General features: G+C 39.8%; 3 protein-coding genes across 5 annotated transcripts; all 3 read left to right on the forward strand.

The window, feature by feature from the left end:
• Positions 1-437: 437 nt before the first annotated feature.
• rundc1 (RUN domain containing 1) lies at positions 438-7,919 on the forward strand. Of its 2 annotated transcripts, XM_037089806.1 has the most exons (6): positions 438-1,838; positions 3,176-3,184; positions 3,319-3,477; positions 4,012-4,210; positions 4,346-4,441; positions 4,592-7,919. In XM_037089806.1, exons 1-6 carry the CDS (start codon positions 1,446-1,448, stop codon positions 5,452-5,454), a joined length of 1,719 nt encoding a protein of 572 aa, XP_036945701.1. In that variant the 5' UTR covers positions 438-1,445; the 3' UTR covers positions 5,455-7,919. The 2 variants fall into 2 exon arrangements, with proteins under 2 accessions (XP_036945701.1, XP_036945702.1); XM_037089807.1 differs by lacking the exon at positions 3,176-3,184 and having other exon boundaries at positions 439-1,838.
• Positions 7,920-9,404: 1,485 nt separating this feature from the next.
• rpl27 (ribosomal protein L27) lies at positions 9,405-12,495 on the forward strand. The gene is made up of 5 exons (XM_037089686.1): positions 9,405-9,483; positions 10,034-10,116; positions 10,370-10,539; positions 11,881-11,991; positions 12,410-12,495. Exons 2-5 carry the CDS (start codon positions 10,036-10,038, stop codon positions 12,456-12,458), a joined length of 411 nt encoding a protein of 136 aa, XP_036945581.1. The 5' UTR covers positions 9,405-9,483; positions 10,034-10,035; the 3' UTR covers positions 12,459-12,495.
• Positions 12,496-13,172: 677 nt separating this feature from the next.
• ifi35 (interferon-induced protein 35) lies at positions 13,173-17,716 on the forward strand. Of its 2 annotated transcripts, none has more exons than XM_037089684.1 (10): positions 13,173-13,229; positions 13,549-13,575; positions 14,253-14,324; positions 14,753-14,911; positions 15,029-15,145; positions 15,228-15,372; positions 16,332-16,441; positions 16,548-16,731; positions 16,939-17,045; positions 17,136-17,716. In XM_037089684.1, the coding sequence occupies exons 2-10, from the start codon at positions 13,561-13,563 to the stop codon at positions 17,397-17,399; spliced, it is 1,173 nt and encodes a 390-aa protein (XP_036945579.1). In that variant the 5' UTR covers positions 13,173-13,229; positions 13,549-13,560; the 3' UTR covers positions 17,400-17,716. The 2 variants fall into 2 exon arrangements, with proteins under 2 accessions (XP_036945579.1, XP_036945580.1); XM_037089685.1 differs by lacking the exon at positions 13,173-13,229 and adding an exon at positions 13,254-13,430.
• Positions 17,717-18,963: the final 1,247 nt, after the last annotated feature.

The raw sequence follows: 18,963 nt of genomic DNA on the forward strand, positions 1-18,963 counted from the left end.
TAGGCTGACGTCGAACTACTTGAGCCTTTTTTTGACGTCAGGCTTTTTTAGTGACTTTGGATTCATTTGAGTTTATCGGGCCTCCCCTTTGTGTAAAGATGCAGACGTAGAAATGCGCGCGTCCGGTTGTGCCATTCAAAATAAAAGCCGGAATCGGGAACATATTTTCTTAGGAAATCTCAAGAATATCCATCCTCAAAATACTGCCTTTTTGAAGACATAATAGTTGAGTGAACAGAAAAATACAATTTGAATGAAATGAATTAATAAATTAAATGTTACAGAGAAGCTAAAATCAATACATTACAAGATCTTACATGATTATGCAACTCAGGCTGCCTCGATGCGTACGCTGTACATAGCATAAATATGAGCAATATGGGTATAACTATGAAGAATAAATACAATAGGCCATAAAATATATGTCATTGTTTTATTCGTGTAATTCATAATCACATACATAGTACAGCAAAACATTAGTGAAAGGTTTGTAGCTTGTATTACATCTAAACATTTGTTAAAATTACTTTGTGTACTAAAATGACACACAGGAGAGTTAGTTTAGGACTCAAAATAATTCCCCTTAGTGATAATGGTATTATTCAACCATTCTAGTAGTTTCACCTCCATATTTTAAATGGAAATCTGAAATAGTTTCCAGAAATTTTAATTTTCTTATTGAATTCACAATAAATGACATGGAGGATTGGATGTAACTGAGAATCATCATTTCTGCTGATTTTATTCTGTGCTTTACCAAGTAGCATTTTTAATGCAGGGGATATTGGGGAAATTTCACAAAACTCACAGAGGAAATTACAAATAAATAAATGGTCAAATAAATGAAATAATAATTATTACATTAAATGCACCAACAATAACAATTACATAAATGTAGGCATTTCGGAACATAGGTTAATAATTTGATGTTTTAATTTCCCCCTCTATTCCCTAGCATTAGTTCAACTGTATCAATACCCATTAGATTCATGAATTTATGCAGTTTTAAATGTATTTATTTGCTTATGTTTTTATTTCTGTATTGTGTTACCCTTGCATTTTTGCATTTCTTCATTCATTTCTGCTTCATTTGTTTTTCTCTATACTGAGCCATTTATTTATTTCAGTTTAGCAGTTTCAGTCTTCCTACAAAAGGCTTACAAGAGTTTAAATTACTAGTTTGAAGTGTGACTTGTTTTTTTTGTTGCAGGACGCTTTTATTCTGAAGTCAAATATGCCACACTTCCGGTACGTTTGTCGCTACTTTGACGTTTCTCCGCTTTTGACGTATGAATCATCCTTCCCAAGATGGCGATGCACCTGTGTCTTCGGTGGTGATCCTTGTTGTTGTCTGCGCAACAGAAGAAATCAAAGCGTCTGAAAACAGACTGTTAAAAAAAACTGGCGCTGTAGAAAAACATCCGGAGTGAAGTTCTGCATCCAGAATGTCGACAGAGGAGCTGTCAGCCTCGGACAGCGAGGCCGTCGTCGCCGGCGCAGGGGAGCGATGGGCACCGGTCGGCGCTGTGGCCAGTCCCGAGGAGGAGAGCGGCAGCGGGAAGGCTCGCCAGCCGATGCAGAGACGCACCTCCTCGGCCACAGAGGAGGAAATGGCCGTCAGGCTGGAGAAGCTGGAAGAGGAGCAGGCCCTGCTGAACTCCTCTCTCCTCGCCCTCACCTCACACTTCGCTCAGGTCCAGTTCCGACTGAAGCAGATAGTTCACGCCCAGAGCGAGGAGAAAGAGAGGATGCTGGTGGAGCTGGAGGAGTTCGCCTTCAGGGGCTGCCCGCATGTGGTGGGCTGCCGGGCTCAGGATGCCAAACAGCTGGAGAACTCGGTGAGGTTACCGCAGAGATTACTACCAAACATACCAGGTGTCACTGATCATGTCCTAGTGGTGGTGACACCTGTCATCAAATAATGGAAGGTCCTTTGTTTATATTTAGTTTAAAGGGGCACAAGAAAGTCACACTCAGAATTTTGATATTAGCAGTATCATTGATTGATATAATGCACACTCAGAAGTATTTATTTTTTTGTCCATTATTGAATAAAGGAGCTGTTCACAGAGGAAGATAAGGTCCCCAAAACACTGTTTGAAGCTAGAACAGGTGGCAGGGTCCGCCACATATAAACAAAGTGTAACTATGACACTGTGTTGTCCTTTAAGATCAGTTTGTTTATTCAGTTTATTCAAGCATGAAAACAAAAGAGTTTGTTTTGGCTTAAACAGTCACTGAGGATCTTTCTCTTCTGATTAAAATGTCTGCATAGTGCTCCTTTAATGATCCCTGATTACACCACGGAGTAGATTTGGACTTAAATTACATTGGTTTTGTATCTCAAACCATCAGCGCATGTGTGAGATTAACTGCCTTGTTTGTGTTTTTGTTTGTGTGTCGGAGTAAGAGCTTAAAACAAAATTGTTTTAGGTTGTTCTCTGCATACCTCTGAGTATCTGAGTAATATTTGGACAGAACAATTAGAAAATGTTATTTAAAGATTTATAAACAAAAAAATACAATTGATATTTGTCTTTATTTTCTGTTCTCTTTAACTAGCAACAATCAAGAAGTCGAAGTAATAGTTGCAAGATTAACATTTAATGAAAGCTGATGTGACTTGTTCAGAACCGCGGAGAGATACGTAACACTCATCCACGCACTTATCTGCAGCTGGACACATAGATGGACACTCTGCTCACTAAAACATGCAGACATAAATGCGTAGACACGACCAGTGAGTGTGTGTGGTGATAAGCCCTCGCCTCAGTGGCTGTGGGATTTCTTATTGAAGCTGATTTACGTGTTTGCTTGTTGCGTCACATCCGAGGCTGCTGCGCCCACCTGCGTTTTGTTCCCAGAGATCTCTTATCTCCATTGGAAAATGTTGCTTTCTGTTATAAGCGTGTGACTCATGGGGCTGCAGGTCTAATGAAAATGCCTCCAGCGGATCACTATCTGTTTAATAAAGGCCTGTGTGTGCACAGCGGTGTTGAAGCAACCTGCTTTGTCCCTGACACTGTTTACTCTCTGCCTCTTTACATTTTGTTCCTAACTGAAGCGAGGCCCCAGCCCCCATCTTAAGAACTGTTTGCCATTAATGCTCATAATATACTCTACACTAAAAGGTTCTTTTGTATTATGTCTCCCTTGTTTCATGCTTTACTTGCAGGAGGATCTGGTGAGTATGACAGCCGATGTCTCTTTGATGTATTTGCTTTTGTATTTTTGTGTAGATACTGTGACGCAACGAACCTGGTCATTCAGCGCTCTGTCTACAGAAATTAAAATAACTGTTTGTGTTCGGTCTGTCAGAGTGAGAGAGAGAAGAGGGAGCGCCTGGAGGCTCAGAGGGAGAAACAGAAAGATCTAATTTTCCAACTGAAGACACAGCTGGATGATCTCGAGCGCTTCGCCTATCAGGAGGGCAGCTACGACTCGCTGCCGCAGTCTGTTGTCATGGAGAGGCAGAAGGTGGGAATGTGGAAATGTAATTGCAGTCCTGTTGAAGTGTCGCACCGGGTTTTCTGATCACATTATTGTTATGATAAATTGCATGTGATCTTTAGAGAGAGCGATCATCACAACATGCCACAAGAGAAGCCCAACAGATCTACATGTGGGCGCTGAATCCAAATTTTTACCACTTTGTTATGTTGAGCACATGAGGTATTAACCTATCTCAGATCAGGTGTAACAGGTCAAACGTTTGTTCCAAAAATGCCTCAGGCTTTAGTCTTAGTGCAATGTTGTGTTCTTCCAGTGCTGCTAGATTGGTTTGATGTTTTTCAGCTCAAAACCTGCTCAAAATCTGCCCAAGAAAATTTGCCAAATATTACCTATGATAAACATCTATAATCTGTAATTGATAATACAAATTGATTGATAAACAATAGCAACAATATTGTTATATCAAATACTATCAGTAAGTCAAATACTGATGCTGTTAACAATATACAAGTATACAGGTTACTGTGCAAAACCTTCAATCTGTCCTTCATACTTCAGGTCATCATTGACGAGTTGATCAAAAAGTTGGACGTGAACCTGAACGAGGACATCGGGAACTTGACGCCGGAGGAGCTCAGACAGAGAGTGGACTCTGCCATCGCTCAGATAGTGAACCCAGCTAGGGTCAAAGAGCAGCTGGTGGATCAGCTCAAAACCCAGATCAGAGACCTGGAGATGTTCATCAACTTCATTCAGGGTACACAGTCTCATGTACAGTCAAAACTGACATTGAAGTGAAACTTCCCGTTTCTCTGCAGTGTCATGTTTGTTTTCATGTCACAATTATGATTTTATAAGCTCTGATGATTGACTTTGCCTTTCCTTCCTAAAGATGAGGTTGGTAACCCCTTATTATCAGATGGTGGACTCAGCCAGCAGCCACAAGCAGCAGGGACCAACGGCAGAACTCCAGGAGTGAAGAAGAAAGGTCAGTCAGATCATATCAAAATCTGACTGCAGCTAATGTTTTCAGAACTGCAGATGCCTGACTAAATGCATTTTCTACTTAAAGCTCTATGCTTATAAACATCAATATTTCTGTCCAATTTAAATATTCATTCTCCATCTCTTGCTGCAGTGGACCCCGAGCAGGCCCAGAAGATGCGAGAAACTGGCCTGCAACTGATCCAGAAAGCCATCGCCGTGCTTCAGATCTTTGCTGCGAGCCAGTTCGGCTGCGCACCCGGCCACGTTCCCCAGAGCATGTGGCCTCCGGAGCCATCAGGTCAGGACTACGGGCCCCTGTTGCAGCGTCTTGAGGCAGCTGTCGATAAGGTGCGAGTGCTGGGTTCCTGTAGACAGCCGTCCCTCGAACATGTCGTCAACTACACCAGCAACATGGCCCTCGGACCTCGTGACGAGCTGACGACGTCCGTGAGGAAGGAGTTGGCGTTTGCTCTGAAAGACTTGTTGGCTCATGGCCTCTTCTCCCCCTCCCAGACCATGAGTCTGGTGCTGGCACCCATCTCCTGCCTGCTGCCTTACAGACCAGCCCCACAGACCATGCACCCATGGGAGCTCTTCGTTAAATACTACCAGGCCAAAAACGGACAAGCCTTCGTGGAGTCACCAGCCCGCCAGCTTTCACAGTCCTTCAGTCTGCCTGTAGGGGGCGGCCCTGTGACCGTCACCCCTAAACAGTCTTTGCTGTGGGCCATTCACACTGTGCTGAAGGAGCATGGACGCTACAAACGTGGACCAGACACAGAGTTCAAAGCGCTGGTGTGCATGGCTCTGAACGAGCAGCGCCTGGTGTCATGGCTCAACCTGCTGTGTAAGTCTGGGACCCTCATTCACCCGCACTACCAGTCCTGGAGCTACATGGCCCAGACCGGCTTCGAAGGAGCTCTGCGAATCCTTGGCCGCATCAGCCACCTCAAATTCAACCTCCCAGTGGACCTGGCTGTCCGGCAGCTGAAGAACATTAAGGATGCTTTCTGAAGATGGATAACGAGGCATAAAAAAAGTAGAGAAACACCAGTCTCAGAAATTAAGTATTTTACCAGCTTAACTACACTGCTTATACCTGGCATTCAGGACCAAAAGCATGACATTGTGCTTAAAGTATGTAACCTTATTGAAGGTTATTTAAGTAGCCACCCATCTAAAGTGAAGTGCAAGTGTGTGTCGTCTACAGTACATGCATGGATGATTATGTTGTGTGAACTTTTGCCGTAAACAACCATAATCTGCGTATCCTACTGTGTTTTAAGATGCCAAAATGTCTACTTGTACTGTAAACATGCCTTAGAGTGGAGACTGAGATTACCTCATCCTTAGTGAAGCCTTCCTGACCTTTGCGACCTGTGGTCATCACACAGTATCATTCCCCTGTGAACATGATAGTGCCCTAACCTATGCAGCAAAAAGAGAGGCTAGATTTGTACAGTAATCAGTACTGTAACCTGTGCTTGTTGACATGTGGACAATCCAGGATGAGAAATGTGCTAAAACACTACTAGATACTGTGGCTTTTACACAGTAACTGAGAGCTTGTTGTTGTTGATGTTTTGATCCTTGTTCAGCCCAATCATCAGCATAAATGCTGACAACGTAAGTTTCTGCAAACCATGGATATGCTGAAAGTTTACATTTCTTTAGGTTCAGTATTCAATTTATGTTGTGACAGCAAAAACGTCTAGTTTCGTTGCAACAAACACAGCTGGAAATATTCCCGCGTCTAAATATATCCAGTGGTTTCATGCTTACAAAGGTGGAAACACAGTCTGGAACAGTGGTTTCTGGCTCGAGAGCCATTTCTTCAAAAATATCTGGGTTTTCTTGCCTCCAACTTGGCTGGAAATTGTCCCAGCGTCTCACAAAAATATCCCGTTTTGTTGCCACAAACACAGCTGGAAAGATCCCGACGTCTCAATAACTAAGTTCACTGGTTTCACGCCTTGGCACATTTCTTCATTAGGGTCAAGAAATGAACGAAGCAAGAAAATGTCCCAACGTCTCATCAAATAATTTGCAATTTTGTTGCCTATGAATGCATCTGAAAAATGTCACGATGTCTCGTGCAAAGCATGCAGGGGTTTCGTGCTTACAAATGCTGACATGCTGTCCGTAACAGTGGTCTCTGCCTTGGCAACCATGTCCCTTAGCTGCCACGCTACAGCTATGCCTTCCTCGCTTGACACGAAAGTCAAGTCATACACACAGTATGGACTGCGAATGTTATCCAACATGTGTAGATTATATGATTTGATGGGTAGAAATATAAACATATATATGGTTTGCAGAGACATACAATGCAATGTTTTTACTCTGGCGTCTGGGCTGTTTTGTTGGTGTTTGAACTGCCCTGTTGTTCAGGTGGTAAATCCATGTGTAGCAGACTGGTTGATCATAAAGCTAAAAACAGTAGCAGTCAGGTCAACTTGAACAGAAAAACAAAAGTTTCCATCCTGTTGCACGGTGCAGTCGTGACGTTAAAAGTGTTGTGTAACATTATGCAGTAGTAAGTCATGCGCCCTTGACTCCATTTTAAACCTCTGAGGCTGTTATCACTTGTTGCACATTTTTTATCAGGTGTGTGAACAAGAATCTAGACCCTGTATGAACTGCTGCTTTTCTCCTGTTCCAGGTGTAGTAACAATTATGACAGTGATATTGTATGATTGGGATTTATATAATGGTGTAACAGCTTAAATCTCATACGTAACATGATTGTAGGATATAAAATGTTTTGTTTTTTTCCCCCGTTTTTCATAGAAATGTGTGAGACAGCTGCGTTTGCACGTATGATATCCTCAAATGCTGAATGTACAAAACCGTAGATGCTTTTAAACTGAAGTGAGTTTGTATCTGCTGTATGTTTCCCTGCTGTTTATGGGAGTGAAACTTCAGTGTTCCTGATCTCACCTGTATGTATTAAACCTCTGAGAGTAGGCATGCTGATAAAAGACCACTGCATTTATGTTTGAAACTTTATTGCACTTTGTGACTTGAGTGCACCTAAAGATACATTTGATCATTTATTTTATGTTACTGTGTAAGTAGAAAATGTGTGTTCTGTTCAGGCGATATTTAGTCAGCATAACGGTATGGTTTGCTTCCTATTTCCCCATTCACTTTATTTTAATGTTGTGTTTTATGAAGCTGTCATGTTGTGATTTATGGAAAGACACATTTATTTATTTATTTGATAGCATGTTTGGGCTCAACGCTGAAGTAGGAGAACCATATCAGAACACTTTGTTTAAGTAGCTGCTGAGCTGTAGCTGTTCAGTCTGGGAGCAGTAGACACACTGAATCATTTAAATCTAAGCTATTTATGTTATTTTATTTCATTGCTTTAATCAGAAATAATATATTGGGATATATAAATTGTGTTTATGTTATGTTTTTATCATGTTTAATGCATTCCTACAGCTGTAAATGAATTAAACAGAGTAACTGAACCGCGGTGCTGCTTTTGAGTCTTCATCCTTCAAAAGACAAAACCTTACATGCCATAGATTTTTGGTTTATTTTGATGCAAAGCCATTTACTTTCCAACTTTATTTCAGGACAAGTGTGAAAATATCCTGAAGAAGGCATCAGTTGCATTTGTTAGATTACAAATAATGTTTAATTCCAACCTATAAAGTGATTTAAATGAATAAAAGAGCAAAAGACTGTGGTGGAAATTTCTGTCAATCAAAGAGTAAAGTCAGATCTGTCTTTTCGGTAAGTTTAATCCAACCATCTGCAGATGGACTCACCACCCAGTCAAATTCATGAGCTGAGTGAATGAGCCCCGAGTAAAGGAGTGTTCACAATTTTATACACAGATATCAACAAGGTCAGGGGAAGAGACAAGCACTCTCGGTGCCAGCAGTGATTCAGCTACACACACATGTACATACGACTATCCCAATCAGACAGGCTTCTCATCGACACAAGACGTAAAGTTAAAACTTCATGACGCATGACCTGGGACTCTGTGCAAAGCATAAAATTATCAGACATAAAACATAAGACAAGAAGACGACTTTCTATCTGAGTTTTGGCTGGTTCGTGACTCTGTTACAATCATATAGGGCAGAGGTTAGGTGTTCATGCATTTGCATAAGATATCAGTCACATGAAGCAAGTTAGATAAATGTTTTTAAGAAATCATATTCAACAAAATAGTTCAAAATTCATCAACCCATACTGAAAAGGAATTTTTCCATCACAAGACGTAGTGATCCATCCATGTAATGGAGGAGATGTTGAAAACTCTTAACATTTTATTTGCAAGTAAGACTTAAACATTACTTGTTTTAATTAAAACTGGAATATATACAAAATGAATAAGCAATTTCTCCTTTCAAAAGTCATAAATATAAAATCTTAAAACAGGAATTCAAAAACTGCTTCATGTTTAATAATCTGTGTGGAAGATTTTACATTCAAACTATATGGTCAGTTTATAAAAATATTTGTTGTCATGGATAAAACTACCTAAAAGTGGACCTATATTGTGTTAATGATATAATAATATCATACCAGCAGAGGGTGATTTAGCATTAAAAGTATTTCTATATTTTACGGATATTTTCTACTAAAACTTTCATACTTTTTCTTGCTGTGCTTTTGGTTGTGGAGTAATTTTATGTTGACATATTTCCAGTTATACTTACTATTTTCTTTAGTAAAATATGGGATTCTTATCAATACGTATGGCTGTAATACAACATTATACTATATACAAAACAATATAACAGTTGAGCTGTACAAGTAAATATATATACACATTATTATTATCATTATTATTTTATTTTTATTTTTTATTCCTTTATTAACTTGAAATAATATAGAGGAGCCAAGCCAAGTGTGAAGCAATTTTCCATTGTAAAAAACTAAAGAAAATACGATAAACTCAACGATTATCAACAGAAAACTATACCCGGAAGTGACGTATGTAATTCGGTGGGGTCAAAGTTGACAAAAACCTTCTCGACTTCCTTTCCTGTTAGCGGTGGCCGTAGAACAGCATCAGTGAGTGAATTTTCGCTTGAAACAATCTTCATCCATCGGCCCAAATCTGTCCTATTTAATAGTTTTTATCATATCACACCTATGACAATCACTCCTATAGCCAGGACGTGTGTGCTATTTTCGTGCTTATATATGTGACAAGGAAGAAAGTAAGAAGTTAATGCAACGTTCTCGCCTCCGTAGCGCTCAATTCAACATGGCAGCTTCCTTGATGTAGACACACAGGCTCTCTTTGAGTCTGTTCAAGAGGCCAGTTTTATATGTGCAGGCTGCATATTGAGATATTTAGTTTAAGTATGAAGCCGTGTTAGCGTGTGTTCTGGCTCAGTAAACATTTGAAGCTATTTAAAGTGTCTGAAAGTCGCTCCCTAGCTTGAAGCTAATGCTAACTTAGCTGGCCAGTGAGGCAGTAACAACGAGCTGTGCACTTTGAAAAGGTTTCTTCCAGTTTCATGGTGCGGCCTGGGCAGGTTTACATTGATAATGTTACGTGTGGTGTGTTGACTTTGCTGTGGTGACGAAGGTATTAACCGTGCTTTCTCTGTGGCAGACATGGGCAAGTTTATGAAGCCTGGGAAGGTGGTGATGGTCCTAGCTGGACGCTACGCCGGACGCAAAGCTGTGATCGTGAAGGTAAAACATAGCTCTGTGGATGCTAGTTGCTGCTCGTTGAGACAAACGGAGTGTTCTACAAGGGACACATTAATTTTAATGTATATACATGCTAAGAGCAGATACATGCCAGCTTATCCACTGTCAGGGCTTCAATGTTCGTCTGTAACAAAGTCAAACTATTAAATACTGTAAAAAGTTAAGTAAATGCAACACACCTGTGTTTCCATATCAACGTGACATCACAGTCCAGTATGTGAATGTATCTTTGCAGAACATTGATGATGGCACAGCTGACCGTCCTTACAGCCACGCTCTGGTCGCAGGCATCGACCGCTATCCCCGCAAGGTGACCACCACCATGGGCAAGAAGAAGATCGCCAAGAGGTCCAAGATCAAGGCCTTCGTCAAGGTGTTCAACTACAACCACCTCATGCCCACCAGGTGAGTGTCCTGTGTCTGTACCTACTTCCTGTGATGGGAGTTTCCTCTTGAGGTGGCAGTGTTTGACATTTTTACTGACGCTGGTGGTCACTTACTAAAAGCACCTCTTCTCTAGGATTTGACCAATATGGCTTTCCCTGGGCCGATAGTGAGGTTCAAAAATTATTCCCTTCCACTACATTTATTGACAAATGTAGTTACTAGTGACTTTGCTGATTCTGATTGTTTAGGGTTTTATAGGCCATTAATTATGATGTGTTGTGGGCAGAACATGTGTGTGAGGATGTAAAAGAAGCATATTCTAAAAATGATTTTATCAGCAATCTGAGACAATAGCTTTTACATTTAAGATTTTACCTGCAGCTGTCAGATAATTGTTTCAAATTTAAGTGTTTTTCCTCCGAAAAGTATTACATACTCATGTAGAGTATAAGTAAAGTAATCTTATTCACTCTTGGAAGCAGTTTTGTTGTAGCCTGAATCCAGGAACCACTTCAGTTTTATTGTCGTATTGGATAGATGTTAGACTGGTAGTATGAGAGGTAAATTAAATGTGTTTTCAAGTAAATTGGCTGGTGCTTTTTAAATAAAAATTTTAAAGTCAGATGCTGGAAGTTATCCACAAGCAATGTTGAACATAAATGATTTTTGTAAATACTATAAATTAGAGGTTGGAAACATGTTTATTTGAGACATATTTGAGACCGGCAGTTGACTGAACTATGTTGCATATTAAAGTTTGTCCTTAATTAAAATGTCTTCATGTCAGATTTGTAAAAGTAGGGCCTCTAAAGTCATTAAGTAGTCTTATTTATCCACTTTATAATTTAAAGTTACCACAGAACCAATTTATGTTTTTACTTTGTACTTGCATTTCTTGTTAAAATGTAAATAAACCTAATTTACTCTAATAACAATATTCCTACTTCCGCATCAGACAATGGATATACTGCGCACCTTTTTATAATAAGTTGGACTGATTGAATAAAAGGTTTTTCCAAAAGTCTGACTTTAAGACCTTTAAGATATCTTTCAACAAAATTAAACTATTACATTTTATTGCCTGATAATTGTAGATGACCTGATGTTGCCCTTTCAATCAGCTGTATAGAAGGCTGCCTCAGTGTTCACCTCCTCCTCTGTATGTACTAGATATAGTCTGAAACGTATAGATTTACTGTGCAGGCTTGTGTGGTGGGACACACAATGACAATCTGCGCAGTGCTTTAGTAATGCTCATGTTCAAGTACCTTCAAGCTGCATGTGTGTGACACTTCCTCATGTAAAACAGGATAAAGAGAGGAATTCTTAATAACCATTTTCATTGTTTGCTCCCTTCAGATACTCTGTGGATATTCCTCTGGACAAAACTGTTGTCAACAAGGACGTCTTCAGGGACCCTGCTCTCAAGCGCAAAGCCAGGCGGGAGGCCAAGGTTAAGTTTGAGGAGAGGTGAGTCTGGTGTTGTATAGTTCATATGGTATTGTTGGATCACTACTTCAGTGTTTTGTCCACACTGACATGGATGAGTCAGACAACTGAAATGATCAGTATATCAGATCCATGTATTGCTTTAGAATCAGACTTCAGTTCAGTCCCTCAACCAGAAAATGTGTCCCTCACCAAACACTGTTGATGTGATGAACCTTAAATCCTGTTAGTGACGGAATAAACCTCTCACTTGTAGACTCATGTCTCAAGTGAATGCAACATTTGTTTCTCAGGGTTGTTTGTTCTTTTTAGTAGAGGATTCCTCTGAACATAAACAATCAGTAAAGCCTTTACATTTCTGCAGTGTGATATAGATGTTGTTTTTTAACATGGTTGTTCTTGCAACAAAGTACTAAATCTTTTTTTTGTCTGTTTCCAGGTACAAGACGGGCAAGAACAAGTGGTTCTTCCAGAAGCTCAGATTCTAACTTCACCCAGTTTCACAAATAAATGTTTAAAAATGGATTTTGACTGTTGACTCTTTACTGACTTTTAGTTTTTGAGTTTTTTTAAAAAAAATCATGTTGGAGGAAAAGGAGCCACGTAAATAAAACCAAATAAATATTATTTGTAGCCAACAAATAGGGTTGGTTGTGTGTGTTGAAAGTATTATAATGCTGCCAACTTCTCCAGTCTGGTACAGAAGTGGTGTTGTGATGAACTGTAGTTGAGTCTCATGAAAAGTGCTATACAATTAAAATATATTATTCATCCCTGTTGATATTAAATTGTGAAAATATTACCAGACGTACTAAGATGAAACTGCTCAATTTAAATGGATCTTACCCTGAAGATGTATCTTCATGTGAAGTTAAACTGTTAAATCACACCTGGTAGACTCATTTTGTCTTTCTGTGAAGTCTTTAATGGATTGTGTATTGACCTGAAATGGATCGATATAATTGGTCAAACGTCTTTGGATAAACATGAACAGTTAATTTACTTTGTAAACAAGCTCTACTTACCAAACGGTCTTCGATACAAACAACAGTGGCGTTAGGTAAGCTTTCTCTAATACATTAAGTTAAACAACCTAAGGACTGGCTAGAATGTACCTAACAATCCCAGGGATGTTTGCGGAAATCTCGCGAGAGGTGTAGGTTTCAGCGCCCTCTGCTGGGGGAGAGTGATACGTTCACGGAATCTGGGAAAAAGAAAGTGAAAGAATAAATGATAACAGTGCAGATCATCGAGAGGAGGTGAGTGGAAACCTGTCGCCCTCAAGAAAAAAGGAGGAAATGCTAAATTTAGTGAAATACGTTAGTTTATCGTTGGTGTGGGGTCACATTTGACTTTTCAGTTGTCATAACTTCGACTGAATATGACTTATCTCAAGTTTTCAAGACGTTACTAAAGGTTTGAAGAGTTACACAGACGTCGGGCCTGTTGTCTATCTATCGGTATACAAGTTAATAGTTTAACAGTCTTTGTTAGCCACATGTTACTGAGCACATTTAATATCTTGATGACTTTGGCTGACATCGTTCTAAAGCTTTAATATCTTGTGAATTATTACAGACTGCTTTCACGATGTCTTCAGAAGAGGTGAGACGTCATTTTACCTCTTCCTGTTGTTATGTTGTTCTTCGTTAAGTCACATATAATGACATTATAAACTGTATCTGTTCAATTGCTGTTACAGATATTTTTCCTGTGGGTTAAAACATTGTTGGATCATATATATATATATATATATATATATATATATATATATATATATATATATATATATATATATATACAAATATACAAATATATACTGCTTTCACTTTTAGGTTGACTAACATGTAGGCCTGTCCCACTGACTACTTATATTGTCCTACAAATGACTGAGATGGATATTATTGTCATTTTAAGCCCATTTATGCCTCTATAATGATAATATATTAATTACAGTGCAGGCACACCCTCTCAAAGAGCAATTAACATTTGCTTCTTCACATTATTAAGACATTGCAATTGGATTGTGAACTAAATATTCAAATATCCAAAATAAGTGGTGCATGGATAAGATAAAACAACACAACCAAAATAAGTCAAGTGATCAAGGTCATGTACGTTGATTGATATGTCAGTAATGTACAATGAGATGTGTAATAAGTAGATGAAATCATTATTGTGACTTGTTATCATACATGACAAGTTAACTCAAAGCTTCTCTGCATTATATAGCCATGGTTCATAAACACTCAAATAAAGTTTCTGTGTGTTTTATGTTATAGGATTTCTCTCTGGTGGTGACGCCAGCTGAGAAAAGCTTGGATGAAGTCCTGACTTCGATCTCTTCCTACAAGGTGCTGTGAAACTCATGGTTTATAAGAACCTGGTGCTCTGTGGCTCACAGTATATTATAGTATTCTAACTTTAACAATCCATGTGCAAGATTAAAACACTGAAGCGCTGAATGAAATCTCAATTTGCAGATAAGTATATGAAACACTTTAAGTATTGTGTGTATGAAAGTGTAAACAAGGAAGCTTTTGTTCAGCGGAAAAAAACCCCAAAACAAAACTAAAAAACATCAAGATATGTCATGATATCAGATTTTTACCCCGTGACTATCGTAGCCAAATAAATTCACACTAACGATTTTGTTGTGATATTTATAGAAAACTTTAAATAATGTAAAATGTCTAGCATCTTGGCTGTGTATGTAAACTCAGGCTGGATTTTAAGAAATGTGAAAAGAAAGATTTAGTAAACACTACTTGCATGTCGACAGAAAAAACACGAGCAGCTGCTCCAGGAGCAGAAGGACCTGATCGCCAGCAGGGACGACCGACGGAGCCTGGCTGAGGATTTCAGGCGGCGCAGCCAGAAACTGACCATTAGTCTGGAGCAGGACAAGCAACGTTATGCAGAACAGCTTGAGAGGGAAAAGGTGTCAAACAAATGTTTTTTGTTTGTTTGTTTGTTTTGTTTTAAATAATAATATTTTTTTTAAAAAAAATCACAATCAAAAGGCCATGATGACTTCTTAAGTTTTTCTGTCTTGTAGGAGAAGCTGGTCGCGCTCAAGCAGGATGAGGCCGACCTGATCCAGCAGATCATGGACGTGAAGGCAGCCCTGAGAGAGGAAGACGCCCAGATCGACCACCTGAAAGAGCAGACTGACGTACGTTCATCTTGAGCAGCTCGCCGCCGTCTGCGCTCATTCACGACTCATTTGCTGAACCTGTGCCTCTTTTTGATTTAAGGTGTTCGCCGCTGTACCAGAGAGGCCCGTTGTCTTCAAGGGGGCGACAGGAGGGTCAGACAACACACCGGTGTTTGACATGGAGCCACAGATTGTCTATCCAATGATCGGTGGGACAGCTCTGATTACATTTGAGGAAGAAGTTGGTGAGTTCATCAGCGAGCTGGCACCACAGACCAAACATCAGATTAAATGATGGCAGTGCCGATTCTGCAAACCGCGGTTCAGTTGACACATAACATTTCTTTGTTTCAGTTTTATACTTTCTGTTGTGACAACACAAAGTGCTTATGATCTGGATAGAGATAGGCATAGAAACCACTTGCTTAAAGTTAGGAAGATAATGTGTTTAGGCTAAAAATACCTCGTTTGGTCGCAACAAACATAAAAAGTTGTCTGTCTGCATTTCTTTGAGCTGCAATCTGTGTGTTTGTGGTATGAGGAGGAGAATTTCCAACATGGTGTGAACATTTTTACATCTGTTGGTCTTGTTTTTGTGGAGTTTCTATCAAGCTATGCATCCAAATGTTTAGCTGCAACATGTATTTGTAAATGTAACCACAATACAGTATATTGGCGCACTTTTATATATATAAAAAAATGAATGGCTATACAGTTACACTACATGTTATGTGCAAATATTTTTTTTCAGCTTTGGTTAGATGCTATAATGTTATCTGGGTTATGATTTGAAAGTGTAATTGAACAGGTAATATTATTGCAATAGAGAGATGAATATAAATAAACCCTGAGAAGCAGAAACAGATGATACTTGTGTGAGTGTACTGCTGCCTGTGGGGCCAGATTATGCCACTAGGGGGCATCATTAATTAACTTTGGGCCTCTATCAGTCATATTTGTGGCTGTTGTTGATGTGCATGCTGGTTAAAAAAAAATAGTTGTTTAGCAATTAGCCTGCATGTCTATACCAGTTTGCTTGTGTAAAATTGTCCCTGGAAGCTAAGTGAACAAGAAAATAACTCAAACAAACAAATGAAACCAATGCTGACATGGGTTTTTTGGATGCGAGGCCGAAGTAAATGATCTGAATGCGTTAACTGCTCGACTAGTTGTACTGATCATTCCGTTTTTCCTCTGTTATCAGTGGCCAAGAAGATCCTGGGCATGATGGAGCACCAGGTGGATCTGGGACAGGACTGCAGAATCACTGTGGCGGCCAAGCCAGTTCAGTTGATGATGCCCAGCGTGGTGGAGGTACAACAATGAGACAGGCTGAGCCAGATATGAATCTCTCCTCCTTGAGTCTGATTAGAATCAGTATTAGCTTCCTGTGAGTGATCCGTTCCTGTCCATCCTGCAGATATCTTCTGAGGTGTGTCCTCAGCGCATATTGATCTCCAACCTGCCCAAGATAGACGCGGAGCGCCTGGTGGACCAGCTGGAGATCCACTTCTCCAAGAGCAAAAACAGAGGCGGAGAAGTGGATTCATGTGATATTATGACCGACTCTTGGATGGTGGTCCTCAAATTTGTGAATGAAAACAGTGAGCAAGCTCTGTTCTTTATATTTAATACTGACATTTTGATGGAATATCATTACGCTGAATGTTACCCATTAAAGAGTGATGGCATCGGAGACAGCTGACCGAGAACATGAAATATGAATTCAGCATATTTTTCCCCAACAAAATATATCATCTGGACTCTGTTTTGATCTGAATCCCTGCTGATGAAACTGTTTCCACCACCAGTTGCCAAAGGTCTGACGGATAAAGAGTACCATGACGTGAATCTACAAAAGACCAAGCACAGAGTGAGAGTGACTCCTTTTGTCAACGGGAAAATCTCAAACCTAGAGGTAAGCATTTGTCAGGAGGCCACGGTACACAAGGCAGGAAAAAAAGAAGATTCCCTAAAAAGTTAGTCACCTGTTGTTTGTCCTTCCCAGACCCGTATGTCGGTGTGTCCTCGGACCGTGCTGCTGACGGGGATCCCTGACGTCATGGATCAGGAGAACCTGCAGGACATGCTGGAAATCCACTTCCAAAAAAGCAGCAACGGTGGCGGAGAGATCGAATCCATCCTCTACAACCCGCTGGGTCAGGAGGACTCTGCCCTGTTTAAGGCAGTTTCCCCAAAGGAGGAGGAGGATGAAGAGGAGGAGGAGGAGGAGGAGGAGGAAGAAGAGGAAGAGGAAGAAGAGGAGGAGTAGGCCATATATTTATCCATCAACCAAAAAACCTCTCATGTCTGGGTTGTGATCGTGTGCAAGATGTTAAGACAGGATCCAACAATCTGTTGCAGCCTTATATTCTGTTAACTTTTGTGATTTTTGTTTGACATGTCAAGAAACTTAGTTATAATTTTCTAAAATAAATTCTCGTTGGCTGTCACGATTGTTAGGAATTCTGAGAATTATAAAACTAACAATCGCCATGATAACGGATGAAGGAAGTATTAGCTGGGTGTTTTTCTGTTTAATGACGTAAAGATATGAATGGGTATTAAAATACAGTGTCATTAAAACAATGTGGTTATCCCTTTATTCTGCACTTCTCATGGAAATCCTTGACTTACTGTTTAAAAATGTAAATGTCCTTCTGTAAAGCTTATCTGTCCATTTTTCACTCATCACAATTAAATTGGTGTGTGAAATGACACAAACAAGTTTTTTCTTTTTTGAAGAACAGCAAAAGGATATATTCTTAGTACAGAATCGTTCCACATTCATCCGTTCAGTACATTGTAGAGCCATAGCTAGTGGCTCAGCTCGGATCGACTGGGAGCATGGAAACAATGACTTCTGTACAAAGAGCAAGAAAATGTCACTGGCAGCATCTCTGTAGATAATTCATTAACAAGCTTTATCTCACTTGTTTAATCTGTACAGAAGTACAAGTGTAAAAACAACAATTAGTAGCTGGTCTGAGGCCAGGAGGAGCTCCGGGTCATGACTCTGGCACAAAAAAAAAACCAAACTGTCCACCAGCGCAAGGCCCTGTAAGATACATTAAAGAAAAAAGTACACCGAAAAATGAAATTCAGACATCACCTACTCACCCGCATGCCGATGGAAAGTCCGATGACGGTTCCAAGTCCACAAAACAAAACAGCATTGCAACATTCTCCTAAACAATTGAAGTAGATGGGGACTTGTTTTTAGAGAAAAGCCCATAAAATTACCCCATTTAACTTATATGGCTTAATCTAAGTCTCTGGTAGACATGAGGTGCTCAACTGATTTACAACCTTGACCTGCCGCTGAGCTTGAGATGGGGTGCATGCTAATGCTTCAGCTATTAGAGGGCGTAAATAAAACCTTTTCAGATCATTTGTGGAGCTTAGGGTTTCCAGCAACAGAGCAAAACGTGGGGGTGAGATGTACCACATCTATATATTCTGTCAGCTTTAGGAGGTGCTGGTACGTAGATTTGAACTTTTAAACAAAGCCAGGTTGGCAGTTTCCCTGCGTTTCTCTGTGCTAAGCTAACTGACTGATGGCTGTAGCTTCATATTTTAGAGAGCGGCGTCATTCTTCTCGGCTAACCGTTAACATAACACGAGCAAAAGAGCAAATATGTTGAATTCCAGTCAAATTTATGTGTGTAAACAAAGTCTTAAATGGTTTTAATTTGAGGTAAAGCTCCAACATTCAGCTGTAAAAGTCTAAAATGCATTTTGTGGTAAGTGTTCGTCTTAAACAAACATACAGAAAATCCCCACAGATTCAAATTGAAAAAGCATCAGAAAGCACAAATTGAGCTGCGAGACGAGGC

The sequence above is a fragment of the Acanthopagrus latus genome, chromosome 23, assembly GCF_904848185.1.
Source record: "Acanthopagrus latus isolate v.2019 chromosome 23, fAcaLat1.1, whole genome shotgun sequence".
Lineage (NCBI taxonomy): Eukaryota > Metazoa > Chordata > Actinopteri > Spariformes > Sparidae > Acanthopagrus > Acanthopagrus latus.